At 39.3% G+C, this 20012-nt stretch overlaps 2 protein-coding genes across 4 annotated transcripts in view; both read left to right on the top strand.

Moving 5' to 3' along the window:
* The window catches only part of LOC144195232 (zinc finger protein 462-like), a 32155-nt gene extending 30076 nt beyond the window's left edge, over positions 1 to 2079 (top strand). The window contains exon 11 of the mRNA XM_077714705.1: positions 1851 to 2079. Coding sequence (XP_077570831.1) covers positions 1851 to 1942 — 92 coding nt within the window. The 3' untranslated portion in view covers positions 1943 to 2079. The remainder of the gene's footprint in view (positions 1 to 1850) is intronic.
* A 2783-nt stretch (positions 2080 to 4862) lies between these two features.
* slc75a1 (solute carrier family 75 member 1) lies at positions 4863 to 14950 on the top strand. 3 transcript variants are annotated; one of them, XM_077715990.1, is made up of 13 exons: positions 5005 to 5289; positions 5399 to 5540; positions 6556 to 6652; positions 6841 to 6944; positions 8888 to 9046; positions 9114 to 9305; positions 9369 to 9471; positions 11269 to 11380; positions 11446 to 11554; positions 12539 to 12629; positions 12720 to 12767; positions 14007 to 14096; positions 14167 to 14950. In XM_077715990.1, exons 1-13 carry the CDS (start codon positions 5210 to 5212, stop codon positions 14250 to 14252), a joined length of 1413 nt encoding a protein of 470 aa, XP_077572116.1. In that variant the 5' UTR covers positions 5005 to 5209; the 3' UTR covers positions 14253 to 14950. The 3 variants fall into 3 exon arrangements, with proteins under 3 accessions (XP_077572115.1, XP_077572116.1, XP_077572114.1); XM_077715989.1 differs by lacking the exon at positions 5005 to 5289 and adding an exon at positions 4863 to 4998 and having other exon boundaries at positions 9114 to 9471; XM_077715988.1 differs by having other exon boundaries at positions 9114 to 9471.
* Positions 14951 to 20012: the final 5062 nt, after the last annotated feature.

The raw sequence follows: 20012 nt of genomic DNA, 5'->3' as shown, positions 1-20012 counted from the left end.
AATCCAACCCTCAAAAACTATTATCTGGCTATAAAACCTCTACTGTAGCTACAGCTGCGACACAAAAAAGTATCAATAATAACCTTATACAATTGAAATATTATTTAGGAATATAGCCATATTTTATTTACGAAAAATCCTTTTTACCTGTACACAATATCCATCCTCCTTTCTTTCCTCATTTTTTATCGCTATCGAAGCTAATGCTGAAAGTCGAGCCTGGCATTTGTTTTTATTCGATTTAGTGCTGAAAATGTTCATTCCCGGTTGTGTTCATTCAGGATTGCTTGCTTCGGAGTTGTCCGACCTTTCTTAATATTGTCCAGCTTTTTTTTTCTTGAAAATTCTATCTTGAAAATGGCTTTGACAGTAAATCTGCAAACAAATCCTTTTCCTCTCCCCCTTCAGACATTGCGGGTTGACGAAACTGCTATTAAATCAACAACAATATATTTGCTTGTGCAGCTCGCTCCATATACAGTTTGTAGCTCTGGCTAGTCCACTCTATCACTAGCCAATCATAGTTGGTGAAAGTATTGTCGTATCCCTATGCCTGCGAGAAGGCAATGACCTACGCATACGCCTGCGAGAAGGCTTTGTTGTCGCCAAATCAAATTCTTATTGGTTAAAGCAAGAGTTTTTTTCTACGCTTGTTTTATGCTGCAGAGCCTTCAGAACTGATTGTGCCGAATAGCTGAAGTGTGATTGGTTAGATCAGGAGTGGGCAAACTTTTCGGCACCGGGGGCCACATTGACTAACGATTTGACAGATCGGCCGGGTCAGGACAAGATACGATACATATAAAAAACTGCATCCGTTAACAGTGCATATGAAACAGACAGAAAAACAGGACTGAAGTATTAACATACTCATCACTCATCATTAAAGTAAAAAATATAAAGTACAAAGTAAAGTAAAAGGGAATGTATCAAGAAATATTAAAATGTAATTTAAAAAAAGATATAGGGGCTGTAAAACACGAAAAACAAACGAGTGGACAGAGCTACTGCCACTGGCTTCCACGTTACTGCGCCATCTTGGGGGGAATTAAAAAGCCTAGCGGGCCATAGTTTGCCCATGTCTGATGCTTAAATATGAAAACGCACATCTGGAAGCAGTGCAACCAGGTGAAAAGCAATGAAAGGAAGCTAACACAATTTGAAATTATTTATTAAGTATTCATAGACAAAACCTAATTAACATCAGTGTGATTCATATATTTTTTATGGCCAGCAGAGAAGGCCTTGCAGGCCCTGACGGTCCACCATATGTATAAAATGGATCGAATGTCTATCGCTGTCAATGGCACAAAATCAGTGAATGATCTAAACATTCTCTTTTTGTGAGCCTCTGAAACCATTCAAGCCCAAACAACAAAATAATTGACAGCAAATATATTTCATTTCATTCAACTCTGATTTTTTTAATAATTCTATGGAACAAACTAAAACAAAAAAGTAAAATCGTTTTTCAGAAATGTGTAACATGAATATGACACCAGGTTTATTTAGGGAGCAAAAATATCAAATTCCTCAAAATGAAATATTTTGCAATTTTAAATTTGAAATATATATTTTAAAAATATTGATATTAAGATATTAGTGTAAATATTAAATTGTATTTGTGACCCCTTGTGACAATAAGCATCAGAAAATGAATGAATTATATAATATTATTATTAAGTATTTGTATAGTAAATATTTTTTTTCAATACAAGTTGAAAAGAATCTTTGATAACTTACAGCCTTTTATGGTCTTCAAGCCTTCGCTGTCCAGATCGATTAAACGTCTGTCTCTGTCAGTGACAGAAAATTAACTAGTATTGATGAATTTTTTTTTTTAATTTCAGGTGTTGACAAACGCTTCTCTTGCGACCTGTGTGGCCGAAATCTCCAAAATCAAGCAGAGCTGCAGAGTCATTCCTCTCGTCATGGAATGTAGGAGCTGAAATTTGAAGAACACAATCCTAGCAACACTTTTCAGACTCTTTTTCTACATTTTAAACATTTTCTAAACAAACATTGTTTTATGTTACGTACCTTTTGTTCAAATAGTTTAAATAAAGTTTCCCAAAACAATTCTGACACTTTTTGTTTTAAAGTTATTTATAGCAGTGGATTTAAACTGGCTTCCAGGTGTTAACTGAAGAATCTCAAAAGTGATGAAAACTGTCTCATACTTTTTTTATGCTCAAAAATAAAATATATGCAATTCATTCATTTGGTGAACACATTTTTTCATTGAAATTTTTCATTTTTTTTCAAGCTTAATATTTTATTTTAGCATATGAGCATTTTGAAAATGTGCTAAACAACCCCCACTGAAAAATCCATGGTTCTGCAAACGTCACAATCGGCAAAAGCTTAACTTTTTGTGAGTATCGGAGTGACTTATGATGGTGTAGTGAAAATCTCGCTTCACTTCAGTGTGGTAAAGAATGGGTTCGATTTCCGCTCGGGGGTGGTGGTATGAATGTTTGTGCTTATGGTTGTGTGGCCGAGGCTGGCTGGCGACCAGTTTAAGGTGTTGTCTGCCGTTGCCCCAAGTCACCTGGGATCGGTTCCAGCAACCCTTGCAAGGATGGGTGATGAATGGCGTATCACATTAAATTTTAAAATTTCATTAAATCCATCACATCAAAATATGTTTCAATTTTCATTAATTTTAATGTAATTTTAGTACTTATGTATTTTGGCTGCCTCGTCGTGTAGTGGTTCATTCACCTGACTTCGGTGCGGACAGATGCATAGAAATTAAATTAAGAAATACAGCAAAAAAAATCCTTCAATCAAAAAAAGGAAAATTAGCGAAAGTAAATAATGACAACCCGGTGAGGGTGTCAGCCTCACAGTTTTTTGGGAGAAGGGTAAAATCCTAAATGGGACCTCACTGTTTGTACATTGTATGTTCTCCCCAGGCTCGTGTGGGTTTTCTCCCGGTGCTCAGGTTTCCCCCAACATCCCAAAAACATTCTGGGTAGCCTGGTTGAACACCCTAAATTGCTCCTCGGGTTAAGGTTAGTGGGTGTGAATCTTTGTCTGTCTCCTTGTGCCCTGCCATTGGCTGTCCACCGATTCAGGGTGTTAGCTGCCGGGTGTCTGTAGTTAGCAGGGATAGTGTCCAGCAGCCCCCGCGACCCTTGTGAGGATGAGCGGTTCAGAAAATGAATGAAAAGTAAATTAAGAAAATGTATTTAAAATGTGGCCCGGCTGGTCAGTTGTTAGCACGTCGGACTCACAGTTCTGGGGTCCTGGGTTAGAAACCAGGTCAGTTCTCCTGTGTTGAGTTGTCCTGCGTGGGTATTCTCCAGGTACTCCAGTTTGAAAGAAAAAATTAAAATCAGGCATTGTCGTCCTCATTGACTTGACAAAAAGCCTAGTAGTCATCATACCCAGCAATGCGTATGACGAAATTGGATAGTGCTTCTCCACAAGTTCGTCTTCCCAGGCAAGACCCATTAATGACATATTCATACTTGTTAGCTCTCCGCCTCCTTGAGCGCCATCAATCCGGCGACCGCAAGTTGCCTCACCGATGCCAACAAGAATAAGATGGATCACTTACCTCTCACTGTCTTCTTACTTACCCTCCCTCAGTCAGCCTGTGGAAGGCAGATCCACGCCAAACGACCTTTCTGTTACCTCACTGCAAATTTATTTCATAGAAGGGGTTTCCTCCCATATTCCAAAACGATCCATGAGGGTGAATTGGACACAAATTCGCACCTAGGTATGAGTGAGTGCAAATAGTTGTCCATCTCATTGTGCCCTGCGATCGGCTGGTCACCGTTTTAGTTTGTCCCCCGCCTTTGGCCTGAAGTCATCTGGGATAGTCGTCAGCATTTTATTCACAATTCATCAGGAGCAAATATTTTACATCTTTTATATTTTAATTAAATGTAATAATTAATCATTTAATTATATGATTTTGATTATGTACATGTATTAATGCTAAGTTTTATGATGTTTCAAGATGTAAATTTAGGCATCAAGGGGTTAAATACAACGAAATGAATCAAAATTTTAATCAATGCAAACTCCACAAAGGTTGACCAACCAGGATTTGAACCCAGGACCCCCGTGAGGCCGACGTGCTCACCAGTCAGATGCCCTTATATGTCAAAATATATTTCCAAAAGTGGTCCTAAAGAAAAAGTTGAACAAAATTACAAATGAAATATTTTACCCAGGGGTGGCCTGGTGGAATGAATGGTTAGCGTGTCGGCTTTCATAGTTCTGGAGTCTTGGGTTCAAATCCAGGTCACGTCCATCTGTGTAGAGTTTGCACGTTCTCCCCGGGCCTGCGTGGATTTCCTCTGGGTACTCTGATTTCCTCCCACATTAAAAAAAACATGCCTTGGACACTAAATTGCCCCTAGGTGTGGATGTGAGTGTGCATGGTTGTCCGTCTCCTTGTGCCCTGCGATCGGCTGGCAACCAATTCAGGGTGAATCTTAGTATATGAATGTATTATCATGAATTTGGAATGATTAAAGAAAATAGTAATGTTACTGTATTTTTCTCGCATATAAGCCGCATTTGTAACTAAGAAGAATGATGACTACATCAAGAGTACAGCGTATATACAACCATTACTGGATGAATTACTAACTTCCTAAAGATATTGACCCTAACATGACTGCAGGCAAACATAATGACCCAATATGCTTTTGATTCATACAGTATCTTAGAAATACCACGTGCAATGATTTTTAAGATTTTCCCATCTGGGTGTCCCCCACCTTTGGCCCGAAGTCAGCTGAGATAGGCTCCCTAATGAGGATAAAGCGGGTCAGAAAATGAAGTAATGGGAATTCCAGAGTTCCTTGAAGTCGCACTTTGGTTTTGTACTATGACGACACTGTGATGTCATCCGATTGTAAACCGACACCGCTTCCTGGTGCGGACTTTTTTTTTTCATTACAGTGGATGCATGAGACCAAGAAAAGTGAAAAATTGGATTGCGGAAGAGTTTACTCGTCATTTGACTTCAGCAGTGTGAGTATTGGAAACGTTTTTTTGTTGTTGTATTTTTTGGGGGGAGATGAGGCTGATTGACATCGCAGTCACTCTCAGCGGAACAATAGTTAGAACTTTTTAGAGAAACGTTTCTGTATAATTTCGTGTGCATTAAATTGAGTATACTGCTGTTTATAACACGCCCTTTATTTGGCTCAATAAGGCTTTTTTTACCCACTGGCGGCGATAGATGCCCAATGCATTTGGAGTGACGGGGGGAGTTGCCCCCGCACTTACGCTAAATTGGACGTCAATGGCACTGCCATCTATGTATGTTCTGCTGGATTGTTTTGGGGTGTTTTGATACTGGTCATCGTGGCAAATAAACTAATATAAACTGGATTTACTAGCACAGCTTTCACTTGTCATTTCATTTCAGCATGTCACCTGAAAGCAAAGCAGTGCCGTCTTCATCAAGGGTGATCTATGTGGTCTTCGTCCTCCTGCTGCTGGACCTCCTTGGGTTCACTCTCATCCTGCCGCTGCTGCCTTCCATCATGGATCACTATGCACACACTGAAGTGGGTCATTCACACTTTAATCATAACTTTCTAAAAGAAACATTATTTTTTTTTAGGACATATTCCCTCACAATAGTAGGGGGAAGCAGGGTTTGTTCTCAAATTGTTTGGTCAGTTGTCACTGATAGGTTCATCAATAATTACACTTCTCTATAATTATCAATCACTGCAGGCAAACATCTTATTCAATTATTGACATTTAATTAAATAATTTGCATCTCTGGTAATAACCTTATAAAGGGGGGGGGGGATACATTAAGACTTCAAGACTTCCTCCCGATCTCTAAAGTATCTCCTCGAACAGTAGTTTCTCGTACGGCTTTAAAGCCATAAATCAAAAACAATTACAAGGTTATTGATTAATCCAACATGCGTGAGCAAAAACAACATCTGTAACTATAATAACAATTAAGGTATTTAACAATAATAGAAAGAGGAAACTAAAAACAAACTCAGTTTGAATCAAAACAATCATGCCTTCATTTGGCATAAGTATTACATAAAGAAGCGCGAAGTGCGCCACGGTGTAGGAACACTATGCGAGTGTTCCTGGAAGTGATTGATATCCATCTGCTAGTAGCAAGAGTCCTTGACGACTCTTCGCTGCAAACCCAGATCAACAGTCCTCGGAGCCTGGGACTGGGTGAGAGCTGTCCAGAGGCGGGGGACATCCTGAATCGGTGGCCAGCCTATCGCAGGGCACAAGGAAACGGACAACCATGCGGACTCACACCCACACCTAGGTGCAATTTAGAGTGTCCAATCAGCCTACCATGCATGTTTTTGGAAATGTGGGAGGAAACCGGAGTACCCGGAGGAGACCCGCGCAGGCCCGGGGGGAGCATGCAAACTCCATACAGGTGGGACGTGGCCTGGATTTAAACCCAGGACCCCAGACGCGCTTTCATATATTTACATATATATGGTCATTAACATAAATATGAATATGTTCATTTATTTATGCTGTCTCGTATTAAATAAAAAACTAAAACTAAGTAAATGTTGTGCGTTAAAGGATGGTGTCTACCAGACGCTCCAGAGCTCCGTGGACGTTTTCAGAGAGGCACTCGGGATTCCCATGGAAAAGAAATACAACAGTGTCCTGTTTGGAGGTAGGCTTGCTGGAAATCAAGATGAACTCATTGGCTGCCATTGGCGGGATACTTGTCCTGAAGGAATTATTCCATTTCTCTATATATGTGAAGTCGGTGTATTTCTGTCTTTTTTTAATTTTTATTTTTTTTATTACCAGAATTTGACAATCCCTGAGAAATATTCAAGACCTCATTGTGCTTTTCAGGTTTGATGGGCTCCATTTTTTCGCTGCTGCAGTTTCTTACTTCTCCGATTATCGGAGCTCTGTCGGATTGCTATGGCAGACGACCTTTACTTCTACTTACCACAGTAAGTGCAAACCTTCAACAACTCATGAATTGTGTCATTAACTCATGATTACTGGTAGTCTTGTGTTTGCATTTCAATAGCAATTTTTTTTCTTGCCATTTTAATAATTTAACTGGATATTTAAAAATACATATACAAACTAAAAATATAAGAAATATAAAAAATAATCACCCGATTCATCGTTAAAACAATAAAAATCTAAATAAACGTTTAAAAAAATTAAGATTCTTATTCTTTCATGCTTCCACGCGGAAATGAATTGGCTTTGGATTGCTGAACAATATTAGGGGGGAAAAATTGGGGGGGGGGGGGGGGGAATTTGCGATGTATTCGTTCTGGAACAAAAAACATCAAATTTCAATGGCAGAGCTGTTATGTTTTGCGGATTGCGAAGCGTCATAGGCATGGGAAGTAGGCTTAGATGGTGATCTACAATGCACTTGCAAAACTTTAATAACTGAGGCAAGGTGCTCAAAAAATAACAAAGACTTCAAAAACAAAGAACGAAATCAAACCTGATGGGGAAGACATGGGGAAACAAGGAGCATATGGCACGGGGAGAGCACATGGAAACACGTGTACAGTTGTGGTCAAAAGCTTACACATACTTGTGAAGAACCTAATATCATGGCTCTCTTGAGTTTCCAGTGATTTCTACAACTCTGATTTTTCTCTGATAGTGTGATTGGAACACATAGATTGGTTCTTTTATGACTTTATTATGGGTTAACAGAAAAAGTGATCAAATCTGCTGGGTCAAAAATATACATACAGCAACACGAATTAGCAATTTTGGTGACTTAGAAAGTTGGTTCAGTGAAATGAGTTTCATAGCATAGCCTCTTAACTTCTTGTGAGTGATTATGGGTGACTACAGCTGGTGGCTTCTCTGAGGCCATCTAAATAGGGTTCATTGGATGCAAATGCCCACAAATGCTACAATTGGAAAGTCAAACAAGCTCAGCATGGATCTGAAAAAGCGAATCCTTGACTTGAACAAGTCAGGAAAGTCACTTGGAGCCATTTCAAAGCAGCTGCAGGTCCCAACAGGAACAGTGCAAACAATTATTTGTAAGTATAAAGTGCACGGCACTGTTTTGTCACTGCCACGATCAGAAAGAAAATGCAAGCTATCACCTGCTGCTGAGAGAAAATTGGTCAGGAGGGTGAAGATTCAACCAATAATCACCAAAAAGCAGATCTTCCAGGATTTAGAAGTTGCTGGAACACAGGTCTCATTGTCCATAGTTAAGCGTGTTTTGCATCTCCATGGACTGGGAGGCTGCCGTGCAAAAAGGAAGCCCTTGCTCCAAAAGCGGCACCTTTAGGCTCGACTGAAGTTTGCTGCTGATCACATGGACAAAGATAAGACCTTCTGGAGGAAAGTTCTGTGGTCAGACGAAAAAAAACCGAGCTGTTTGGCCACAATGACCAGCAATGTTTGTGGTCAAACATTCAACCAGAAGTTTGCCTGAAGCTTGTGGATTGCTACTAAAAGCACCTAATTGAAGTGAAAATGGCCAAGGGACATGTTACCAATTAGCGCTGCTGTATGTATATTTTTGACCCAGCAGATTTGATCACTTTTTTCTGTTCACCCATAATAAAGTCATAAAAGAACCAAACTTCATGAATGTTTTTGTGACAAAATATCTGTTCCAATCAGTCTATCAGAGAAAAATCTGAGTTTTTCTGAAATAACTGGAAAATAATAATAATAATAATCGGACATAGGCTTTGTCATCCTCATTGACTCGACAAAAGCCTAATTGTAATCATACATCAAACTGCGTATGACAAAATTGGTAGTGCTTCTAACGTGCGTTTTCCCGGCAAAAGACCCAAAAATAATTTCAGACTCGTAATTTGGCATTCTATCGTGATGAAATAATTGGATCTTGAAAGAGAGGAAGAATTGTAACAAAGTCTTGTCATGGCTACAGGTGGGAATCGCATGCAGCTACGTGGTGTGGGCTCTGTCCCGGAGTTTCGCCATGTTTCTTTTTTTCCGGGTGATAACTGGCGTATTCAAAGGCAACGTCACCCTCTGCACCGCAGTGGTGGCCGACTTGCCCGACCCCAAAGCTCGTAACCACGGGATGGTGAGGGCATGCGTCGAACGGCGTACGTGCACTTAGCCTAGTCCTTTTCTCAGGGTTTGCTTTCCAGGCCGTCATCGGCGTGGCCTTCTCTGTGGGCTTCACGGCAGGTCCTCTGATGGGAGCTTACTTGTCGAGCAGCTCGGAAAGCACCGGACGCCTCTTTTTCCAGACTCCGGCGTTGTTGGGTTTGGCTTTCAGCCTGGCTGACCTCCTTTTCATTTGGCTTATGCTGCCCGAAACCCTCAGCGCGGATGCTAAGGTTTGCATGAGAAACGCATGCCAGCGTTTGTTATTCCTTTTAGTGTTTTGTCTTCCATTACAGGCTACCCATTCTGGGTTCGGGGACTTTAGAGACCTGCTTAGCCCATTGGCTTTGTTCAACTTCTCAGCCGTCACCAGAATTAAAGACCCGCTCTCAGAACAAAGTCAGTACTGTCATCCTTCACCACTTTGTGGCTTCACTCTATTGTGGTATTATATTAATTATACAAATCAAAAATGTTCATAAAACTGTGAACATTCATGCTGAAACTTGCCACTCAGAAAAATGTTAGAAGACAGTGGACTATCACTCAACTCGGCTCCGAAGATGAAAAATAGTGGGCACCGGCCAGAGGGCATTGGTTTTATCTGAAAATAAAGTGCACAGGGCAGGCAGGAAGGCCGGGAACCTCGATGATGGTGATTTTTTAAAGACGTGCGAGCTCCTTACGGTGGACGCCGTTGCTCTTACCTGAAAATAGAGCCCTCTGAGCAGACAGGGCGGCCGGCAGTCTCTGTGATAGCAGAGATGAGGATGTAATTTACCGAAATGTTTGAAAGTGCAAGCTCCGGGCAATGTTATGGCGGACGTCATCGCCTTTATCCTAAAATAGAGCTCTCTCCGGGTAAGATGACTGAACGAAGATGTCAATGAAGATGGAGAACGTGGTCTTTGTACTTTAAGAAATTGGCGAGAAATGTTCAATATGGCTTACAGTTGGCCCTTTCCATCAAATATGGCAATTGTCTTGACGGTGTAATATCCTTGTACAAAGCCATACTAAAGCCATACAAAAAAGAAACAGTCACAACTAAATCATCATCTTTACTTCACCTTAGTCTCAGGTCTCTCATTGTCATTTTTTTTGGATTAAAATTAGTAAAAAGGGAAGAGCTATTCTCGAGGTGAGTAGAGTACTTAAAGTATTTACATTCATATAATTGTGTTATGTTTAATATCCATACTTATATATTGTATGGACACAAAAACATGTACGTAGTTTGGAAATTATAGGGGTGATCCTACTTTGCGTTTTTTCAATGAATTATCCGCGAAATTTGAGGGAATACTGTAATATACTCTATTTCCCATCTTTTCAGAGCAAGTGTTCTCATTTAAAGAGCGCATATTAGTGCTTTATGATGAAACAATATATATCGGCAAATTTATTTTAAACTTTTAATATACAAAAAAAATAAAAATACACATCTATTATTGTTATCAAGAGAGGCCCGGTGGCAGAAAAGTGTTAGCCTCGCGCTTAAATCTGGGTACCGGGCCTGGAAAATATAAATTTTTGTGTCAGAAATATATTTGTCTCACAAAATAAATATATTTTAATTTAAGCCACAGAAAATGTAATTTACATTTAATGTATTTTTTTTGCTGTAGAAAACAATAATTGAAAATTATTGGATTGGATTGGATTACTATTCATCCCGTATTCGGGAAATTTCATTGTCACAGTAGCAAGAGGGTGATAATGCAGATACAGGAAAAGGCATTTTAGACATAAATAGATAGGTAATAAGTAAGTTAATAAATAATCGTGTTGCTGAAAAAAATATATATATGTATGTATATATTTATACTGCAAAAGCTAAGTGAAAATAAATATATGGAAATATTTTGCAATGATATTCTGACATACATTTATTGCCGACCCCTGCTCCTTTCTGAGAGGTGTTACAACTTACCATGCATATTTTTGGGATATGAGAGGAAACCGCTGACTTCGAAAGGAATACTACCCCCTATATTGGTTTCCAGTCAGCCATAGGGCACAATATAAATCTTTAAAAATAAATGAATAAAATGGAATGAGTAAATGAAATTTAAAGAAAACTGAGCTATACAAACAAACATTGAAATAAATATCAATGCACTCATGGCCGTCCATATTTTTCCACACTAATAAGACAAATGTGTTTTCTGCCACCAAAATGTGCTATCTCAACAGGAATGCAACGGCTCAAAATGTTAGGCCAGGTTTACTTCTGCTACCTCTTCCTGTTTTCTGGCCTGGAGTTCACACTGAGTTTCCTCACACACCAACGCTTCCACTTTACCAGGTGTGCATACCGTTGGGCAATAATTTTCCCCTTCTTTAATGACAATGGATTTACTGTTTGTAAAGCATGCAGCAAGGAAAAATGTTCTTCTTCATCGGTGTGGTCATGGCGTCCATCCAGGGCGGATACACGCGGCGAATCAAGCCAGGACATCATGCCAAAGCTGTCCGCATGGTAGAAGGAATAAAAAACTTTCTTTATTAATTTCTTAGTTTATCACTTGTAAACGTCTAAACCGCAGGTGTCAAAATGGCGGCCCGGGGGCCAAATCTCGCCCACCGCATGATTTTGTGCGGCCCGAGAAAGTAAATCATGAGTGGCGAATTTCTATTTTTGGATCAAATTCAAATGATGACAGATATACATTACATTTCCGGATTTTCCCCTTTTTAAAATCAATCATTGCAATTTTGCAAACAAAAAAAAGCATTTTGTAAAATCTAAAAATAAATATACAAATATTTTCCGTTTTCCCAAAAATATTTTGTTTCCATTTGAAATAAAAAACATAATTAAAAGACATTTTCCAATACTAAGAAAAAAAACTCAAATAAAAATTGCTTTAGATCTGTAAAAACAGACTATTTAGGGCCTTTGATTTTTATTGAGGGTTAATAGTTAGCCCATTATCCTTGTTTGTTGACCATTAACAGATGTACATGAAGCATCAGAATAATGCTTACATAAAAAATGGTTTTCATATACAAACGGAATAAAGAAAATTCCATGGAAAAAAATCATATAAATTCAGAAAATGAATGAATGAAACTTTTTTCTTCATTATTTTTTGAAGCACTTCTTTCGTATCTTTTATTCGGTTTTTGTTTATTTTCTTATTTTCAATATTTTAGGGGGAGTTTGTTGTTTCATTTGCTTTTCATCTCTTTTTAAGTTAATTAATTTATCTTCCATTCAGCGTATCCTCATCAGGGTTGTGGGTTATTTACTTATTCATAAATATAGGGATTTCCAATTATTTTAGTATTTTTTTAAATTACATTATTTGTCTAGTTGCTGATTATTTTCATATACTCATGTGTTAAAATCTTTGCTGTATGTATATTTGTTCAATTGAGGCATCAAAGGGTTAATGGAAGGAAAGAAGGAATTAGAAGCAAAATGATTTTTTCACAATTTGTTTGGGTGATGCTTTTGCAGGCCATTGCCACACTCATCCCTGCATTTATTCTAATCGGAATCTCATGGAACATTGCTGTGCTTTACATGGGATTGGCACTCTATTCCTTTGGTGAGTAACATGGCCATCACAGTCTTAATCCTCGTTAATGTCAGCCGATGAGTTAAGGCCAGTTATTTGACTTTCTATTTCTCATTATAGCGGCGGCAGTCGTGGTCCCGTGCCTGTCAATGTTGGTCTCTGAGCACGGTGAGTCCATTTTTTTAAGGGAGAAGGGTGCCTAGTATGGAGGTGTAAGAGTGGTAAAATTAAATCCTTAAATGCATCATTAAACATTAAGTGGTTTCAGTAATTACTGATTTATATCAAGATTGATATATATTATTTCAATTTGTATGGAAAATATAGAAATTGAGGAAGATCATCAATAAACATTGAAATAGATAAATAAAAACTTTTGCAGTATTTCCTCATATAGAAGCCGCACCCTTAAAATTGCCTTAAAAATTTCTCGCGTATAAACCACCCCCTGATTCACAATTTTCACCTCCATATTCATGAATTTAATAGGGTGTACAAATGTTTTATTTGAAGGGAAAATCTTAAGAAAAATCATCGCATGTGGTATTTCTGAGATACTGTATGAATCAAAAGCACATTGTTAGGGTCAATATCATAAGGAAGTTAGTCATTCATCCAGTAATGGTTGTATATATGCTGTACCCATGATTTAGTCATCATTCCTTTTAGTAACAAATGCGGCTTATATGCGAGAAAAATACAGTAATATTCCTATTTTCCTTAATAATTTCAAATTCATGAAAAAAAATCATATACTAGCATTCATTCGTTTTCTGAACCGGTTTATCCTCATTAGGGTTGTGAGGGGTGCTGGAGCCTATCCCAGTTGACTCCAAGCCAAAGGCAGGGGGCACCCAGAATTGGTGGCCAGTCGATCGCAGGGCACTAGGAGGCGGACAACCATGCAGACTCACACCTATACCTAGGGACAATTTAGAGTGTCCAATCAGCCTACCATAAATGTTTTTGAAATATGGGAGGAAACCGGAGTTCCCGGAGGAAACCCATGCGGGCCCCGGGAGAACATGCAACTTCCACACAGGTGGATTGACATGGATTTGAACCCAGGAACTCAGAGCTGGTCGCCTAACACGTAACATAATTTCATATATAACTCTCAATGGGTATTGAATAATAAAATACAAATGGAAATATTTATGTAAATAAAGAAAAAAATGATTGCAGAATAATTGACACATTTCAAGATTTACATATTTTAAATAGAATTTTGACATTTTGGGGCTCATGTGGTGTTTTTACTTACTCCCCTTTCCTGTGTGGGTTTTCTCATGCCTCTTCCCCAAAGTCAACTGAGAAATTCTCTAGCACCCCTAAAAGCGATCCTAAGTTCAAATACGGAATTAGTGGATTTTGGAAAGGTTTCCATCTTTTTTTTTCTCCTTCCAGGCTCAGCCAGTCAGAAAGGAACTGTGATGGGCATATTACGCAGTTTAGGCGCCTTGGCCAGAGCACTGGGGCCCGTGGCAACGTCCTCCGGTAGCCACAAACTTACATGTACGTGCGTGTCGTGTATGCATTTCACCATTGAATTTGCTCTTGTTTTCAGTTTACTGGCTAGCTGGAGCTCACATGTGTTTCCTGGTCACGTCAGCCTCCTTGCTCATCCCTCTGATTCTGCTGAGCGTGGATTGACCATCAATGTCCAAAGCCAGCACCATCTTTACATGTGTGCATTGGTGATCGACGTGTGTGAGCGTTATAAGATTTTATACTGTGATAAAAACAACAACAAAAATCAGTCATTGACAGCCATGGACGTCCAATCTATTTGAAGTAGAAGGACTGCCAGTGAATGAATGAATACATTCCTCCAATTCTTGAACATTTTTTTTACCTCATTGGCAGCCATTGACAGCACTAGACATTCAATCCATTTGCGTTCATTCGCTAAATAACCCGGTGGAAAATTGATTCGATGTTTACTTGTGATAAACTCATTCAAAGAGTTTCAAATGTATTATCATCAATGGCACTGAAGGAGTTTGTAATTTTTTTTATGAACTACATTACAACAACATTCGCATTGTTTATTCTACCATGGTGTTACTATGTTGGGGAGGTTTTTGAAGAGTTAAGCTATTTTCAAAGACGTAGTGGGTTAAAAGTATATAGGATGTGTTGGTCAAATTTAGGCCTTGTTTTTTAATTTTTAATTTTCTTTACAAAATTTGGCAGTTTCAGGATAAACCGTTCTGATTGGTTTGAACAGTTAAAAGAGCAATATATGACAAATTGGTGGCCAAAAGCAGTACTGCAAACATGAAGAAATTCATTTCATGCAAAACATCCCTCACCTTTCCATTTAATGATAATAAAAATAATAAGTGGGACCTATAGCGTCTGGATTGTGATCTGGGTGGTATGGGTCCCCGATGATGTTTCTGGCTCTGCTGAGGTAACGATGGCTGGCAATGTCTTCCAGTGAGGGCAGAGAGCAGCTGACAAACCTCTGGTCAGTGTTAATCACTTTCTGCATGGCCTTTTTGTCTGCTGCCGTGCTTGCGCTTCCAGATAGGTGCTTTATAATGGAGAATCAAGCTGTGATATCACAACAAAATGCCATTTCTGGAAAGATTTTGACCTGCGATGGAGTGGTGTACCCTGGTCCCCGTAGTTAGCTGGGATACGCACCAGCTCCCCGCGTGACTTTTACGAAGAATGGTGTAAGTAGCTTTGTTTTGCTGGGTTGTATTCTTGTATAACAACTACATGCCCCTGTAGTATCAGTACACGCCAGTTAATATTATTGTAGCACTACTAAACACAATTACATTTACTAGAAATACAGATACTTTCAGTACATCAGTGGTCTCAAACCGGTTCCACATAGGGCCGCAGTGGGTCCTGGTTTTTGTTCCAACCGATCCAGTGCCGACATTTTAACCAATCAGGTGTCTTTAAAATAAGTAGCACCTGACTCTAATTAACTGATTGTACTTGCAAAAGGTATCCTTGTTGAATTGGAATGAAAACCTGCACCCACTGCGGCCCTTTGAGGACCGGTTTGAGACCACTGAAGTACATGGAAATACACTTACTTTCCGAACAAGTCCACATATGTATACGTACAAGCAGTGGCAGGCCGTGCATTTCACACTAAGGCCTTCAGTAGTGCTGTGTGTGAATCATCCAACCCTCAATAAGGCATTCATGGCTATAAAACCTTTAATGCAGATACAGCTGCAACACATAAAAAAGAATCAATAACAATCTAAAAGAAAATATATATTTTGGAAAATAGACATATTTTACTCACCAAAAATTATTTTTATTTATAACACAAAATCCATCCTCCTTTTCTAAAGAAGATTTCAATTACAGATTAAACGTGTGTTTCAGGTCCACCAAAAAGTTCTTTTGTATCGCCATCAAAGCTAATGCTGACAGTCAAGTCTGTCCTATTGTATTTCTCGCATAAGTTTTGATTCTGTTTCGGGCTAAAAATGTCCGTTCGACAGAGGTTAGCCTGGTGGCGCGAGTGGTTAGCGCGTCGGCCTCGCAGCTCTGGCTTCCTGTGTTGAAATCCAGGTCATGTCCATCTGTGGAGTTTGCATGTTCTCCCGGGCCTGCGTGGGTTTCCTCCTACATTCCAAAAACTGTTGGCTGTTGGCACACTCTTAAATAGTCCTTAGGTATGAGTGTGAGTCTGCATGGTTGTATGTCTGTCTACTTGTGCACTGTGATCGGCTGGCCACCTATACAGGGTGTCCCCTGAAAATGAGATGAGATTGGATTGGATAACTATTCATCCCGTATTCGGGGAAATTTCGTTTTCACAGTAGCAAGAGGGTGAGGATGCAGAAATAGGGACGGCATTTTAGACAAATAGATGGGTAATAAGTAAGTTAATGAATAAATACATGAATAAATATATAAATAAATTGCACGTGTTGCTGAAATATATGAGGTATTTACACTTCTGAAACAAATTTGAAGAACAATGAGAGCATAAAGCTACCTGGTGTTGTAGTGGTTCAATCGGCGGACTTTGCTGAGGGCATGTTTCGGATCGATTCTTGCTCACTGGCAAACTGGCAATTGATTTACGGTGAAATCTGCCTATAATCCGAAGTCAGCTGGGATAGGCTCTCGCAACCCCGGCAATCGTTGAAATTGTAAGGCTATTTTATAAATAATTTAAGTGCAAATCCTACCTATCCTCCTTTAACAATTTCTGAGAAAAATGCCTTCTCCCATGATGCTTACTGGCAAACAGCAAATGCTTCCACAACATTTTGTCTTACACTGTTTGTTATGATGATGATGATGATGATGATGATGATGATGATGATGATGATGATGATGACGATGACGATGACGATGACGATGACGATGACGATGACGATGACGATGACGATGACGATGACGATGACGATGACGATGACGATGATGATGATGATGATGATGATGATGATGATGATGATCGCTATTATCGGTATTATCGCTACTATCGCTTCTCTCGGTACTCTCTTTTCTCGCTATTATTATTGCTATTATTATAAATATTATTTTTTGCTATCATCAAATGTTTTTTTTCCAATTATTTAGGGGAGGGTGGCTTAACATGACATGCAGTAAAAATTAAAAAATGATTTAATATGTTTAAAAGATATTTGATGATGTAATAAAATATCTCCATTTTAAGAATCTCATTAAAAAATTAAAACGGACCTACTAAGTGCTGAACACAGGTGCTGTTTGATTAGGCATTATTTTCCTCATTCCATGTTTACATAAGGACGCCAAATTTGGAGGAAGAAAAAACAGGAATTGTGGCATGTATGTTAGAGACAATACAAGTTTTGTTGATTACAATTTATATTTTCATCATGATCATTTTTGTCAAATAGAATAGGTTGTGGTTGCTTCAGTTAGAAACCATAATTCATGTTGAATTGTATTAATTTGTTCCAAAGGGATAACATTTTGCTAACATAGATTAAAACATTTTATTCATGTTAAACAAGTTTAAAAAAATTATCTATGAATAAGCATTTAACAAAATACCAGTACCCTAAAATGAACATTTCTAGACAGAGGCCTTGAATTTTAGGTTCCCCATGTAAAAGGAACACCAAAATATTTGTGTCCTTTTACATGGGGAACAGAAGAGAAGTAAGTAATACTAAAACATGAAATATTTTATTTTGAATACAGATAGCACATTTAGTTCCAAAACATAACCAACTTAACTTTTTATGACCGGTTATCTACATTTGGTTGATCATCCAAAACACATTATTCCAGAAGTATTGAAGGCAGATTTTACAAATCCACATATGTTCTAAAGTTTAGAAAATGGTTTTTGGTATGGTAAAATAGTTTAGAATCTAAACTATTTTACCATACCAAAAACCATTTTGTTGGCCAGAACACTTGGAATAAATTGTAATAGTGTTGCATTTTATCTATTAGCATAACATTAATTATTTAACATTTTCGGGCGCATTGACGCACTGATTTAAAGGGAGCTGTCTCAGTTGTGGGTGCAATTTCTGTATTTAGCACATAAACAATGGGTGTAATATATCGTGGTGCTAGCATGCATGCTAGCGTATGTTTAACAAAAAGCAGCAGAAGCAAAACTGAGATTGATTGTGCTTTGTTGACACTTAAGAAGATGCTGATGCTTTTGGTTGTTGTTGGTGTTAGGCCACCCAGCCGCCGAGGGGTTACCCTCAGCCGCGTTAGAGCTGCCACTGGAACGCGGATTAGTTCATCCGGAGGGTAGTCAGAGGGGTGGGGCAGGCGAATATCTCCGGCTGGATGAAAAACGTAGGGTGCCACGTTCTTGGTTGGCAGCTCTGGGTGGTATTTGTTGGATTCGAAGGCCGCGACGGGCGGCCTCTCAGGAGACACCTCGTGAAGGTTCCAACTTTGTCTCCCAGATGCTGATGCAGCGTGATCGCTATCCAAACAAGCTTTGTGATTACTCGCTTAGCGTCGTAAATCGTGACGCTCTTTTCACCTGATTATGGAATTGCTTTGCCGTATGGAGGCTTGTTAGTTTAATTTCCAATGGAGTGTTTTTGAGTTCCGGCCTTAATTGTTATTATTGAATACCTGATATGCGATGATTGTTACAAGTGTTGTTTTTGCTTACGCAATTGGATTAATCAATAACTTTGTAATTGTTTTGATTTATGGCCTTAAATGGGCAGGAGAAATTACCGCACGGTAAAATTTCCATTCATGACGAGGACGATGTCGGAATGTATTCTCCCTTGCAAGTAGATCATCAAAGATGCCAATTTAATTAAATATATATATAATTGAATCAGATGCCTCCCTGTATTGTTTTATAATTATATTAAAGTATCATTATTGATTAACCTAATAGTCTGCAAATCTGTCTAAGTCATCATCTTCTGTATCTGACATAAAGAGTTCGACCCAGTGGTCAAGTTCGCCATCCAACACATTGAGTCCCCTCTCACTGTAACAGTCAGAGTTGTTGACGTAAAATTTTGTGGAAGTGATGCTTTGGCAAAAACACGAACAACAGTGCTAGCCCTGGAATCCACAATCTTCCAATCTTTGTATAGCTATGTTTACCAACATCTGTTTACTCCCAAGCCGTTCGCCTTACATCTGCAGAAACTCAGCATTGACTTGCCCAAGCTGATTTTCCAGTTTCCTCCATTTGTCAACACTGGATTCTTTTACATCGAGGTACCTTTCTGCAGCAGAATTTCCATGTTCCTCTGCATAATGGATCGCTTCAGGTTTGGACTGTCACTCGTAAGCGCATCTCTCTATAGGTGCCAATTTCGTTTTTTGTTCTCTTGCAAAAGAAAGGGACAGCAAAATGGAGTGCACGGTTAAGGGTAGCTATGGATTTAGCTCACTCAACAACCTGGTTTAGTTCACAAAGGTAAAATTCAAACATGGTAAGGGCGTTAGTCAGCTTGGGTTCTGGTACCACTCCTCTCGAGTGGGGTTGGACACTTACACTCTGGAGTTGCTCACGGTGATAGGCGCCATGCAGGTGTGGCCGCCCAGTTTGGTGCCTGTGAATTGGGGTTCACCCGGGAGACAAAAGGATAGCAGCCCTCCACCACGGGTGGTGGGACGGGACTTCACTGTTGTTTGTGGGTATGCACCAAATGGGAGCTCAGAGCAGCCACCCTTTTTGAATCTTGGAAGGGGTACTGGAGAGTGCTCCTCCTGGGGACACCCCTGTTCTGCTGGGGAACCTCATGCTCACGTGGGCAATGACAGGGAGACCTGGAGGGGAGTGATTGGGAAGAACGGTACCCCTGATCGGAATCCGAATGGTGTTCTATTGCTGGATATTTGCACTCCTTGTGGATTGACAATAATGAACACCTTGTTCAAGCATAAGGGTGTTGATATGTTCACTTGGCACCAGGACACCTTAAGCCGCAGTTC

This window comes from Stigmatopora nigra, chromosome 4, assembly GCF_051989575.1.
Source record: "Stigmatopora nigra isolate UIUO_SnigA chromosome 4, RoL_Snig_1.1, whole genome shotgun sequence".
Lineage (NCBI taxonomy): Eukaryota > Metazoa > Chordata > Actinopteri > Syngnathiformes > Syngnathidae > Stigmatopora > Stigmatopora nigra.
The sequence above is the reverse complement of the archived record's forward strand: the minus strand, read 5'-3'. Positions and strand labels throughout refer to the sequence as shown.